General features: G+C 46.9%; 1 protein-coding gene across 1 annotated transcript; it reads left to right on the top strand.

The window, feature by feature from the left end:
* Nucleotides 1–252: 252 nt before the first annotated feature.
* Nucleotides 253–3,094, top strand: LOC306815584 (class I histocompatibility antigen, F10 alpha chain-like; the record flags this gene model as incomplete). The annotated part of the gene is given in 6 exon segments (XM_079332161.1): nucleotides 253–265; nucleotides 1,288–1,551; nucleotides 1,821–2,121; nucleotides 2,409–2,680; nucleotides 2,773–2,883; nucleotides 2,886–3,094. Coding segments are annotated over 6 exon segments (1,155 nt in total). The 3' UTR covers nucleotides 3,080–3,094.
* Nucleotides 3,095–13,986: the final 10,892 nt, after the last annotated feature.

Here is a 13,986-nt window from a genome sequence, read left to right as displayed (position 1 = left end):
TTGGTAGCTATAATCCCGACCCCCTTTCTCTCTCTCTCTCTCTCTCTCTCCTCTCTCTCTCTCTCTCTCTCTCTCTCTTCCTCTCTGTCCACTATCGCATTTTGGTTGGCCCTAAATAAATTGCATTTCTGTGAGAAGTAAAACTGGTTTTGTCCCCTGCTGTGTCTTTGCGCTCCGAGATCCATAGAAGAACCAGTCGCGACTCGCTCATGATTTGGGCGGACCGTGACACCCCGCACCCCCTAATTCGGCATGGGGACCCCCTGTACCCCCTTCTCGGGCATCCCGCCCTTCCCAGACCCCAGACCCGCCCTTTTCCCTCCCTTTGCACACCCAGATCTCCCAAATTTCCGTGTCCCCCCAGTTCTCCAGTCCCGGCGCTTCCCGAAACCGGGTCCCAGAGGGTCCCAGGGGTCTCAGGGGGGTCTCAGCGGGGATTCAATGGGATTCAGATGAACTCCCTGGAATTCCCCCTTTCCCCCGTCCCCTCCCCCACCGCACTCCCTCGGTCTCTTTCCCGTTTCCCAGGCTGCGCCTCCGGGATCCGTTTGCCTCTCCCAGCCCCAGCCCCCCCTTTCCCTCAACACCGGGGACCCCTGGAGCCCCTTTCCTGGGCACAGGGACCCCCTGGATCCCCCATCCCGCCTCTCCCAGTCCCTCCCTTGAACCTTGGACCCTTCCCGGCTCTCCCCGTTCCGCTTCCTGCCCACCCCAAATCTCTGCATCCCCCCAAATCTCCACCCCCTGCTCGTCCTGCGGGGGATCCCAGGGGGTCTGGGAGGGTCCCTGGGGTATCGTGGAGGCTCCCAGGGGGGATTCTTGGCTCTGGGACCCCCCTGAATTCCCAGTCCCAGTGGAAAGGAAGGCACCTCCCTGCACTCCCTTATCCAGTATCAATTTTCCCCCTGCACCCTCTTTCCCATCCATCCTGCCTTCCCCAGCTCCAGACCTACATTTTCTTTCACTCTGAGACCCCCTGGACCCCTATTCCTGCTTTTCTCAGCCCCCAGCTCCCCTTTCCCTCTGCATCAAGGACCCCTGAGCCCCCCATTCCAGCCATCCCGGGTCTCCCCACCTTGTGACCCCTCTTTCCTTGTCACTGGGGATTCCCTTGATCCCTTATCTCACTTCTACCGGTCCTTGTCTCCTCTTTTCCTTGACACTGGGAGTTCCCTGAGCCACCATTCCTGGCCACTGGGGTCCCATGCACTCCCTTCCCAGCTCTCCTAGTTCCCCTTTCAGTGATCCATGACCCCTCAACCCCCCCAAATCTCTGTGTCCCCCCAGTTTTACACTCTCTGCGCTACCTGAATGTGGCAGTGTCAGAGCCCAGCCCGGGGATCCCCCAGTTCATGGCCATTGGGTACCTGGATGGGATCCCCTTCACACGCTACGACAGCGAGCGGGGCCGGATGGAGCCGCTGACACAGTGGATGAAGGACGGAGCAGAGCAGGAATATTGGGATGGGAACACCCAGATCTACGTGGGGAAACAGCACGTGGCTGCCAGGAACCTGGAGAGTGCGCAGAACCGGTACAACCAGAGCAGGGGTGAGTGGGGGGATCTGTGGGGCTGGGATGTGGATGGATGGCTTGGGATGGGATCTGTGGGGCTGGAGTGGGGATCTATAGTGCTTGAATGGGATTTATCGGGCTTGGATGTGGATTCACAGAGTGCCAAGAGGCTGAGATGGTGATCCATTAGGCTGGTATGGGATATCTTGTGCTGCATGGGTTGGGATGGGATCCATGGTGTTGGGATGGGGCTCTGTGGGGCTGGGACACAATTCCATGAGTCTCTGTGGGTACAATTCCCTCAGGTTTTCACACAAGGTTGCGAGTTTATGGCTGTGACCTCCTGTCTGACGGGAGCATCCGTGGATCCTGCCGGGATGGCTACGACGGGCAGGATTTCATCTCCTTTGACCTGGAATCCAGGAGATTCGTGGCGGCTGACGGCGCTGCTGAGGTCACCAGGAGGTACTGGGAAGGTGAAACGAACGAGGCTGAGAGGGTGACTAATTACCTGGAGCACATCTGCCCAGAGTGGCTCCAGAGATACGTCGGATATGGGCAGAAGGAGCTGGACCGCAAAGGTGGGAGCAGAATTCCTGTGGGAATGTGAGATTTGGGAATGGAGGACTTGGGAACCCTATATTTCCTGTGGGAATTCCGTGGGCAGATCTCACCCCTGTTCCATTCCCATTGAATTCCATGGGCACATTAAAAACCCCATCCCATTCCAGTGGGAATTCCATGGGCAGATCTCACCCCCATCCCATTCTTGTGAGAATTCCATGTGCAGATCTCAGCTCCATCCCATTCCCAGGGAATTCCATGGGCAATTCCCACCCCCATCCCATTCCCATGGAATTCCATGGACGTCTCTCACTGTTATCCCATTCCAGAGCCCCTGATGTCCATGTGTCCGGAAAAGAGGAACAGGGGATGCTGATCTTGTCCTGCCACGCGTACGGATTCTACCCCAAGGCCATCGCGGTCAACTGGATGAAGGGGGATGAAATCCGGGATCAGGAGACGGAGTGGGGCGGGGTCGTTCCCAACAGCGACGGCACCTTCCACACCTGGGCCAGGATCGAGGCGCGGCCAGAGGAGCAGGAGCAGTACCGGTTCCGGGTGGAGCATCCCGGAATGTCGGAGCCCGGGATCTTCGCTTGGGGTGAGGCTGGGAATGTGGAATGTGGGAACTGGGGAGTTGGAATTCCCAGATGGGGATTCCCCTCCCCCTCCTCACCATCCCACAATTCCCAGAGCTGACATCTGGCGGGAATCTCACCGTGGTGGTCGCTGTGTCCATTGTTGCCATCATCATCCTCATTGTCCTCGTTGGATTCATCGTCTGGAAGCGCCAATCCGGTAACACACGGATGGGGGTCAGGAAGGGACGTGGATCCACCCAGCACCGTTCTGGGAATCCTGTAGCACTGACGCTGATCCCACTGCCTTTCCGCAGGGAGGAAGGATGGGAAGGAATATAACATGGCACCCAGTGAGTACCAGTGGCGGATCCAGCTCTGGATCCCCTCCATGTGGATCCCAGAATGGATCCTGGGGTTAATCCCAGTGTGTGATCCGTGCTGGAATCTCATGGATCTTCTCTTTCTGCAGGAAATGATGTGGGAGCAACGGCTTGACCGCAGGTATGGAGTGGGGTCAGGGTGGGATTCCAGAGGGGGACTGGGACAGGATGGACAGATTGGAATCAGGGAGGGATTCTGGATCAGAGGAGGGATCCAGAGCAGGATCAGATGGAATCGTGGAGTGGGATCGGGGCTGGATTCTGGAGCAGGATCAGTTGGGATGATGGATAGATGATGGATGGATGGATGGATGGATGGATGGATGGATGGATGGATGGATGGATGGATGGATGATGAATGAATGGAAAATGGATGATGGATGATGGATGGATGGATGGATGATGGACGGATGGATGGATGATGGACGGATGGATGGATGATGGAAGAGTGGACAGGCCAGGATTGGTGTGGGATGAATGAGACAGGATCAGGTTGGGATTCCAGAGTGGGTTTGGGTGGGATGGATGGAGCAGGAGTGGGCATGATCCAGTTGGATCTGGAGCAGCTCCTGCTCTCCATGGGCTCCAGCCAGGCCCATCCTGTGGGATGGGGACAGGGACAGGGTGACACGGTGACCCTCTCTCATCCCAGCAGCAATCACTGCCTGAGCAATCCATGGAGCTGGATCTAGCTCCTTCCCTCTTCCCAGGAAACTGAGGCTTTCCAGCAGAGCTCCTCCCCGTGCTTTTACCCACCCACAGCTTCTGCTAATGGATCAATTTCCCATTTTGGCTTCTTTAAAGCCAAGAATCACAAACATTCCCAATGCTTTAGTTCTGGTGTGAAATTATCCTGCTTTGGGCAATAAATCCTGCTTGGGGCAATAAATCCAGGTTCCCTCCTCCAGGAGGAACTGTCTGTCAGTCAGTCAGTTCCTCTCTGGGAGCCAGGAATGAGAATAGGGATGCCAAGAACAGGATGAGGACACCAGGATTGGGATGGGGACACCAGGATTGGGATGGGCACACCAGGATTGGGATGGGCACACCAGGACTGACATGGGGACTTGCCAGTAACGCTTGGCTCCAGCCCTCAGGATTCATTTCCTGCTCTGTGTCCCATGTCTGAGGTGTCCCCAGGAGGGTTTGGTTGTGTCAGGCTCCTGGAGGGGCAGTGGGATGGGGGGAGGGATCAGGCCAGGCCTCATTGTCCCCATCTGTCCTTGAGTGCCCCAAAATCGGGGTTTGGGATCTCAGAGAGGTTCCTGCTCATGACCATGGCACGAGATGAGAGTGGCCATGAGTGACACAACCCTGAGATGACCATGGGATGACCATGACACAACCACAGACCCATGAGATGATTGGAACAAGAGATGACCATGGCACAGCCATGGCCTTGAGGTGACCCTGATGTGGTCATCTCATTGTCCTGATCATCTTATGGTCATCTCATGGTCATGGTCATTTCCTGATCACCATCATCTATTGAGTCCCCTGGGGTTTACACCACCTCCCCCCGAGAGAATGGATTGTTGCTGGCAATCAGGATAGGAGCTGATGATCATGTGGGCCTGATCTTTAGTTAGATTAAAAGATTTTATGACGGATGGGGCATTTGGTGAAAGAAAGAGTGACTTAAATGGACTTGTTCACCAAAAATTTGGAAGGGTGGTTTGAATGGGCGTGGTGAGGTGATCAGCATGGGCATTACCTTCAGCCCTGAAATCACTTCCAGGTAGGTTGGTACGTGAACCAACATGGGTGACAAAATAAGGCTGTTTTCTTAAAAAAGAAAATTTTGAGCAAATTATATATTTTATATATATATATTATATATAATATATATATAGGTTTTCATTAGTGATAAATTTGATGAGGGAACCTTCTGCTCATTCCACGATGCCTACATAATAAAAGGAATCTGTAACTAAAAAGGAATTAGAAATTTAGAGAAAGCTTGGACAACTGCTGCAAGTTCCACAATCTGTGGTGATCCTTCTACAAGTTCAATGTCTGATTCCCAGTTATCACTGTTAGGGTCTTTCCAGGTGATAACTGATTTATGCAATTTACTGGAGTCATCTGTAAAAATATTAAGAGCATTAAGAGAGGTGTGACTATCTAGGGGTTTTTGGGTAAAATTCAAAGGAAGGTGTAGTAATTTATGCTTTGGAAAATTAACTGAGATTTGTCCCATAAAAGCTGCTAAAGCAATTTGAGAAACCTCAGATTGCTGAAGTAAAAATTCTAAATACAGGGGAGTAATGAGTATAAACATAACAGAGAAATAATTTCTGCCAAGGGTTAAAACTCGGGATTGGGATTTCGTGATCAGCTGAGAAAGGATTTCAGGACAAGTAGTGATTGTTTTGGGCATCTGATAAGATAGGAAGATCCATTCTAAAATTAACAAAAGGACAGACAAATCCTTTTTCCGTTGAAAAATTGAACCATAAAAATGTGGCCGTTCTCCCAAAATATCAAATCAAAAATGTGACTCTGGGTGGTATCAGTGGGCTTGGTGAGTGTGCAGTGCTGTGGCCACTTTATCCAACCCGGTTCTGGCATCTGGTGTGAAGTCTCTGGGAGAGTTCATGTCCGTGTTTCCCTTTAATAAATCAAATAAAGGAGCCAAATCCTGGTTTGTGATTCCAGGGAGGGTCCTAACCCCGTTAATTGAGTTTCTGCAGAGGGTGTAAGGTGGTGAGTTCCTCCTGCAGGTGGCTGATCTGTGGTGTGCCAGTGAGCCTGTACCCTGGGTACCTGCAAGGGGAGGATCACTGCACTTCATCTTTGGCTACTTGTAGACCAGACTTATGATCTCCTCTAAAATGTCGGTGGTGACAAGTTCCAGGGTGATCTCCTCATCTGAGGCAATCAGGATGTCATCCATTGTGGATGACTGAGTTACCCCTTCAGGGCCCTCTTGGAAACTTACCCCTTAGATAAGAAATCCTTCCTTAGAGAAATGTTCACCCCCTGTAGACTCCCGTGTTATCTTTTAGTGTTCTAACTGGTCTTTTTTCCTTCTAAGTAATTGGTCACTCTCACCTAAAACTTTAAAGTAGTTGGATATTTTTTCAGTGTCTAACTTTATTGGTCCACTTCTGAAGCCACCCCAGCCCTATAAAACCCCTTTGATATTCTACGTACCTGGATTTGCTGCTGGGTCCCTTTGTAGAAATCAAGTTTCCTGCAGAATTCCTGTGCAGCATTCCCAAATCTCTTTCTCTCTGGCTAAGGAAGTGCTGCAATCCAAATGAAATCACAGAAGAGCTGATAGCCTAAGCCTAGGCCTTGCTTGCATTTAATCACTTTGTAGCTGATGTCTGCCTAAGGCAGCCAGGAAGATCTGTTTTATTTGGAACATTTTATCCAGGCTTGCTGTAGCTGCCGGGGGCCATCCATGTAGTGCAGTATCATTACTTGGGGGAAATTTCTCTTGGGTGAAAGGATCCTTGCCATGTACCATTGGCATATTGTTGGGGAGTTCCACATCCCTTGTGGCAGGACGGTCCTATGGTGCCTTTTCAGCAGTGACTGTTGGTGGATGGAAGGAATGGAAAAGGAGAATCTTGACACAAACTCTGGATGTAAAGGGATCCTGAAAAAGCAATCCTTCAGATCAATAATCATTAAAAACCAGCCCCTGGGGATCATGTAAGGAGAGGGGCAAACCTGTCTGCAACAGTCCATCTCCTCAATGATTTCATTTATTCTTCTCAGGTCTTGAAGCAGCGTCCACTTCTCACTATGTGGGGATGTTCCAGGGGCTATTTGTAGGGACAACATGCCCTTTTTGCAGGTGTTTCCAAACCAGAGACTTTACTGTGGACAGCTTTTCAATGGGAAGGGGCCACTGATCAATCCCAGATGGGTTTGCCTGAGGTCCAGGTGAGCTTCACAGCACCGTGCTCATCAGTGGTCCTTGCTAAAAATTTCTCTTGAGTCTCAGTCCCCAGTGGGACAGGAGGTCCCTACCCCAAACACTCACTTTGTCTTAAATAATAAATGGCTTGGTGGTGGCCACACGGCCCCACAATCCTTTAAAGGAAACAGGATGTAAACTCCTGATTGTGTTGCCGTGCCCCCCAATTCCCACAAGTGTGTTGAGTGAAGGAACAAGAGTCCACTCTGGTGAGTTGTGTGAGATAATGGTCATGTCTACTCCCATGTCAAAAAGACCCATACATGTCCCAGCTCTGAGAGTCTCTTCAGGTGTGAGACCTCCCCAGAGAGGGCATGCAGGTGGTCAGAAGTCTGGTTCTCTCGAAGACACTGGCAAGAAAGCAGCTTGAGACGACCTTGTGTTGTTTCAGGGCTGTTTATTTATCTGATCTTTAAAAATGTTTCAGTCAGCCCGACACAGGTCCATTCTGCAGGTTGACCATTGCAGAAGAACCCCTGGGAGGGCTATGCCAAGGCCTTTATACTCTGAACTACGTATACAATATTTACAAATTTTCCCCAATGCCATGCAACCTCTTTACAATGTCCAGTCCTTTCCCCATCCAATCTGTGGTTCCCAAAGTGCAACTTCAGCATGGATGACACAAAGAAGAAGGAGGAAGAAGCCCACCACACCCAAGATCCTCCATCTTGGCCACATGGCCCTTAATATAAACAATCTAAAAACTTACTTATACTACATTCTAATATTCTAATTTACACTCTACTCATCATTATTTTCTGTGTCTCTTCTCTCAACGTGAGCAAATTCTCCCAGGGAGCCAAATCCAGCCCCTGCAGCTCCTGGACAGCACTCGAGGGTCTCTAAGGAGTCTGCCAAGGGAGTCTTTGCATCCCCAAAAGAGCCAAGTATACCCTGGACTCCCACAATACAGATGAGGGTTTTCCCCATGTAAATGACATCGCAGGTGATTTTGATTTTTCCCAGGCCAATCTGCTGGGCCCATGCAACGTGGTCAGTATCATCAACAAGAGAGCCTGAATGAAAGGTATTCCCTTGGAAATAAACAAGAAGGATTAAGGCACCTAGCTAACACTCTGATTTCTTGATTAGAGGTAACTGTTAAAACAGTGGGCAACACATAAAAACCTTCAATATTACATTGGTCAAGTCCAATAATGAGAAAACTTCTTGGCTGCAGTTCTGGTTTTAGCTGGCCTGTAGAGACAACATGATGGATAAAATCAGTTATCATTACTGACCGGGCAGGTGACAGCTCCAGTCAGGAGCTGCACGGTACTGAGGCAGGCAGGCCCCTGAGGAGGTGTTGCAAAAAGAGGTTTGGTGGGTTCCAATGTCTGTTTTGCCAGTGTTCAGCCATGGGGGTTCTTGTGTCTCCACGTGTCACTGTCCTGTGCTCTGCTTGGAGTTTCCTCATGGCTGCAGCAATGTACCTGGACTTGATGACAAGAGTTTGTATCTGGCCTGGTTTATTCCAGTCACAAAGTTTTTGAGAGTTCCCTTTTTGGGTTTGCAATAGTTTCTTTCCCAGTGTCCCTTTTGACCACAATTAAAGCATTGTCCTGGCTTTTGGTTCTGCTGTCTTTGAGGACGCTTTTGAGATTTAATCAAGGCATTGGTTAATACTTTTCCTTGGAAGGAGGCAACATGCTCTGGAGTAACCAACTTATTGCAAGCCCCCAACATCTGGGGGATGGTGATTTCAGGGTCAAGGGACAAAGCCTTTAAGCCCTTCTTACATTTGGGGTTAGCATTGACCACTGCTAGCTGTTTCAGCTTCCCAAACCTGGTCCTCAGCCACTTGTTTATCAAGAGTGAGTTTAACCCTATCCAGAAAAGTCATATAAGGCTCTGTAGGGTCTTGCCTTATAACAGCAAAGTTCAATTGCAGCTTACTGGCCTCAGGTAAAAAGGCCTTTTAAGCCACTTCCATCATGTCATTTAACACTGGTCTTTGCAAATCTCAGGCCTGCTGGTCTGGGTCAGTTCCCTCCCCTGCCAATTGGGCAAGTGTAATGCCAGCCCATGCTCCAGAAAGCAATTTATTTAACTGTCTCTTCCACCCCAACTCCCATAGCAAAAGCTCAGTAGGGGATAGCAGCAATGCCATTAAGTATTTTATGTCAAGGTGTCACGATCCGCCCAACCCGAGCGGGAGTCGTGATTGGTTCTTTTATGGATCTCAGAGCGCAAAAGACACAGCAGGGGACAAAACCAGTTTACTTCTACAGAAATGCACTTTATTTAGTGCCAACCAAAATGCGATAGTGGGACAGAGAGAGAGACAGAGAGAGAAAGAGAAAAGGGGGTTGGGATTATAGCTACCAAGACAGGCAGACGAATCCTCGTGGAGCCAGCCAATAGATGTCTGTTGCCATCTGGGGAGATCTCGGGGGTCTCCTCTGAGAAAGTCACTTTTATAGTCCTTTCCCAAAGCGAGTGGCTTCTGGCCAAAAGGTGGGAAGATTTATGGACTATTGTATGTGGAGCTCGTTATGCTGAGGAAACAGGGCATCTCAAGGCACACCAAACCATCTTTGTTGTTATGAACACACACAGGGCAGCCCATACTGGACCAGTCCATTGTTCTTCCATCTGTGGGAGCTTTGTTGAGTCAGCGCCCCGTGACTAGTTGTCATGAGAAACCAGTCCTGGTAGGCATCACCTGCTTTTCACAGTCACTTGGCGTTCCTCCCATCCCTGGCCAGCGCAGGCCTCAGGCGAGGGTCGTTGGGCAGAAACAGACGAGAGGCTCACACGGACTCTCACATCACCCCGTGACCAACGAGCGTCGCTGAGAAACTCCATCAGCATGATGTTGTGACCTTGTAGCATCTTCAGGACCCGTCATTGGTAGCACATCCCGAGAACAGGGAAAACTAAAAACCAGGGATAAGAAGGAAAAGGGAAAAGGAAAAGGAAAAGGAAAGAAAATAAACAGAAAAATAATAAAGCAAAATAATCACAACAAAATTGATTAAAATAATTTTTCAAACAAATCACAATGCTATTAGCTAAAATAACTTTCAAACAATCAAAATTAATAAATGAAATAACATTCAAAAATTAAAATTCAAACAAAATTAAAACAAATCAATGAAATAACTTCCAAACAATTACAATTCTAACAATTAGAATTAAAACTCTAACAACTAGAATTAAAACAAATCAATGAAATAACATTCAAACAATTAAAATAAAAACAATTAAAATTAAAACAAATCAGTATCCATTATAATATGTTTTTATGATTAAAACAATTATTTTCCGAAACCATTTTCAATCAAAAGCTTAACATTACTGAAACTAATCATACCAATCATAACAAGCAACAAACAATTCCAATCAGTTTGCTGTTAAAGGCTTTACTTTTACTGCTCGTGTAATTTGTCTGGTGTCAATAACTTTAGGGGTATCTTTAGCAGGTAGAGTAGTGATCAAATTATGTGCTTCCATTGTTGATGCCAATTGTGTCAGCCGTTTTACCATTCTCCAATTCAGGATGTATAGAATGACTGACAAAACAAAACCGATCCAAACCAAAATCAAAAGCACAACAATGGGATGACACAATTTGTTTAGGATGCCGGTAGCAGTAGGTGACCACCCAAAAAGAGTATCCCACCACCTGAGTTCAGCATCCCCTTGTATTTCTCTCACATCGTGATGAACTGTCACCAGGGTCTTCTGCCCATTTTTCTTGATTTTTCCCAAGATCCCAATTAAGTCCTGGTGAAGCAACAATTGTTTAATCAAAGTGAGGTTCATCCCGATGGGAGCAGGCACTAACTGATGAATCAGTGTAAAATTGGATTGCAAAAGGTGATAAGACATAACCGGAGCAGTATAGCAAAAGTCACAGCCCATGATCGTGGTAAAATTACAAACACAAAAATTTAAATGATTTTTTTAGATCCACTGTTACATTTTCTACAAACACTGAGTCGCAAGCAGTTCTTACACGCACACATCCATTTCCTATGTACACCAGCACTGTTGTAGGAGTCTCATCGAGGTGTATTTCAAAATGACAGATATTTTGCTCTGTGTCTAAACAGATGTCTTGGGCCACAATGGCATTGCTTTCACAAATGAAACCTTGTTGCTCCCGAACAACGCAAGATTCCAAATTAACAATTTGCCATTTCTCACCAATTTGATGGGCCCATTCTCTGTGCTCAAAAGGATAGAGAATAGTTCCATTGTGATTCAATCCTAATTCAATGATGGGGTATATCAAATGCACTGAAGTGTTGTGTATTGTTGACACAAAGGCTGTGGCTGTGTTTGTGCTGGGGTTGTAGGTAAAGTTTACCAAATTCCACCAGGACTGAAACTTCCTTTCAAAATCATTAGCAGTGTCCCAAATTATTGTCCAGATTTCAGTAGGGAAGATGCCTTCTTCCCCTTCCCTTATAATTGAGGCAACAACTGTTTGCATCCAAAGCTGTGCCTGGATACAGCTGAGGGCTAAGGAGATGTTGGTTTGAGCAGTACCAAGAGCATCAATTCTCAATTTGTGATCATTTACATTTGCCTTTTCCCAATTTGGTAAAATGTTTGATAATAACCACTGTTCAGAATTGGTTAGAAATCCATGTATACAACTGTGGATATGGCTCGGCTGAGGCCTTGTTGCAGGAGAGCAGCTCCTGCTAAGTAGTAGCTAGGCCTTGCTCTTAAGCAGATTTTGCTGAGCAGCAGTGTTTGCTTTTTAGAGACTTTTGCAAAAGCAATGCAGCTAGCATCATTTGCAGAGTTAATCGATAAGTAATACATATGTCCATTGTTCAATCAAGGCCTTAACTTCCAGGGAAGCACGTAGCAAGCGAGGTATAACCCTGGGACGGATACTATATAGCAATAAGTGTAAGAATAAGGGAAATAGCAGCGAAGACTAGCAGCGAGGTAGCACGTATAATATTTGGCTAGAAATTCAGTAGGCGTGATTATCTCACACTTGTAAAAACCAATAATAAGAGAAGGCATACATAGTAAAAACCACTGAGATTGTACTAATATGAATAATGCTGATTTATGCTATTTTGGGCTATAAAACTGTCTGATGCTCTCAATAAAGTTGGATTATGCTTTATCAATCACATTGATTGTCTGGCTGATCCCCTCGCCATTCCTCCACAAGTGGCTCCGCACCCACGCAAACCACTGTTGCATCCCCAGGGCTGTTAAAGAGGACTGCAGAGGTTGTTTCAATTTGGTCAGGTCTCTGGTGGTGGCAACCAATTTGTTCATTAATACCTCTGAATCAATGCTATTTAAAATTCCCCATCCTGTTTCCACAACACCGGTTATGTCTCTTGTTTGTTCCTTGGAAGGATCCTCCTGTTTTTGCAACCAGGTCGTTTGTCCATCCCTAGAAAAGGTGAACAAGCTGGCTGAATTACTGAGGCATTGTTTTGCATTGGCAATTTGACTTCTTTAAAAGGCCATGCTGAATTAAACAATATTTGCTGTTGGCCAGTTTTCCGAATTACCCAAGGTCCAATTTCAAAAATTTTCAGGCTCAGTATAACCGGTGGTTGGGTAGTAGGTGTTACAACATTGACATCAAGTTCTCCTTTATATTTTGTATTTTTTTCCCACACATAAGTTTTTTGGAAAAATTGTACAACAGTTCAATTTTGATTTTGAATCTTCAAAAAATAAAACACAGCTGTAAGGTCCTGTGCCATAACTGTATTCAGGTTCGATGAGGGATTCAGCAATTAATCTTCACGTTCCATGGCGTTATTCTGTGAAAAGTAAACACAAAAGAATCTGCCACGAAGAGGCAGGAGGTTAAAATGATGGAACTATGCAGACAGAAATTCTGTTAACTTCCCAATCATTTTGCTGCCAAGAAGGAAGCCACTCTGTACCTCCTTTAAACACAAAATGAGAGTCAGTGTAGTTACAAGCAAAGGAGGCACTCTGAACTTCAAGCTGGAAAACACCCCAAATAACCATCAGCACCCGAACTCTAGACCCACCCAATCCCACAGCAATAATTTGTTCAGCAGAAGCATTAGTGAATGAAGAATTAGTGAACAAAGATTGTTTGGGGGAGAAAGCAGAGGCTACTTTAATTATTGAGGCAGGTTTGTCATCGCTGTTGCCCAACGTCTCAGTTTCTGTTATTGCCAGATTTTTTACAGTTCCTTTTGTTACTGAGGATTTCTGGGCCACCCCGTCAGCAGGGGCAGTCCCAGTAGTGGCTGTCTTTAAAAACTTCACTTCCTGAGAAGCTTTTTGAATTTTCCCTGAAGGAATCTTCAAACCAAGGCTTTGTAGGAGTGAAATTGTTTTCTGTTGCACATCCCTGACTTCTTCTTTTTCTTCTCCTCCTATCAATACATCATCTATGTATTGGTACACAGCTACAGTGTCAGGTTTGGGGTTTTGGATTGGCCATACAGGGGAGTTTTGCAAGTCCTGTATAACCAGTTTGATCTCTACCTTGGCACCAGCGAAAAGAGGGTATTGTTTTACATTTACAGATAATTGCATAGGTGATTTATGACCAGCAGTGAATTGTATTTCATGTATAATTTGCAAGCAGGCAGCTTATTGAATGTTTGTTAGGAGTTGGTCTAGGGTGCCAGTTATGGCTAGAGGATCACCTCTTTTTAAGGAGCTAAGTCCCCCAGCTGAGTAGGCTGCACGCTGTGTTAGAGACCATGGAACATGTGAGTTTCCAGTTGTTAGGAAAACTCCAGGCCCCAGTACCCACTGACTTCTTGTTCACTCAATTTAATTTGATGTCCTCCAGTGAGTGAAACTCTAAAAACATACTCGGTCTCAGATTCTTGTGGGAGACATGAGCATTCTTTCTTTAATTTGGCCAATTCAGTAGCAGTGTATGGTATTTCTTTGGAGGTTATGTGGGGGTCAAAATCCTCGTCGTTCAAGTATCTATGTTCCGTTTTAATGAGAGGTCTCATTTTAGAGCAGCAATTTTTCCCCACAATTCTGTACATGTACTAGTTCTCTCTGTGGGTATATCTGCTTTATG

This window comes from Erithacus rubecula (genome assembly GCF_903797595.1).
Source record: "Erithacus rubecula genome assembly, contig: scaffold_163_arrow_ctg1, whole genome shotgun sequence".
Taxonomy (NCBI): Eukaryota; Metazoa; Chordata; class Aves; order Passeriformes; family Muscicapidae; genus Erithacus; species Erithacus rubecula.
The sequence above is the reverse complement of the archived record's forward strand: the minus strand, read 5'-3'. Positions and strand labels throughout refer to the sequence as shown.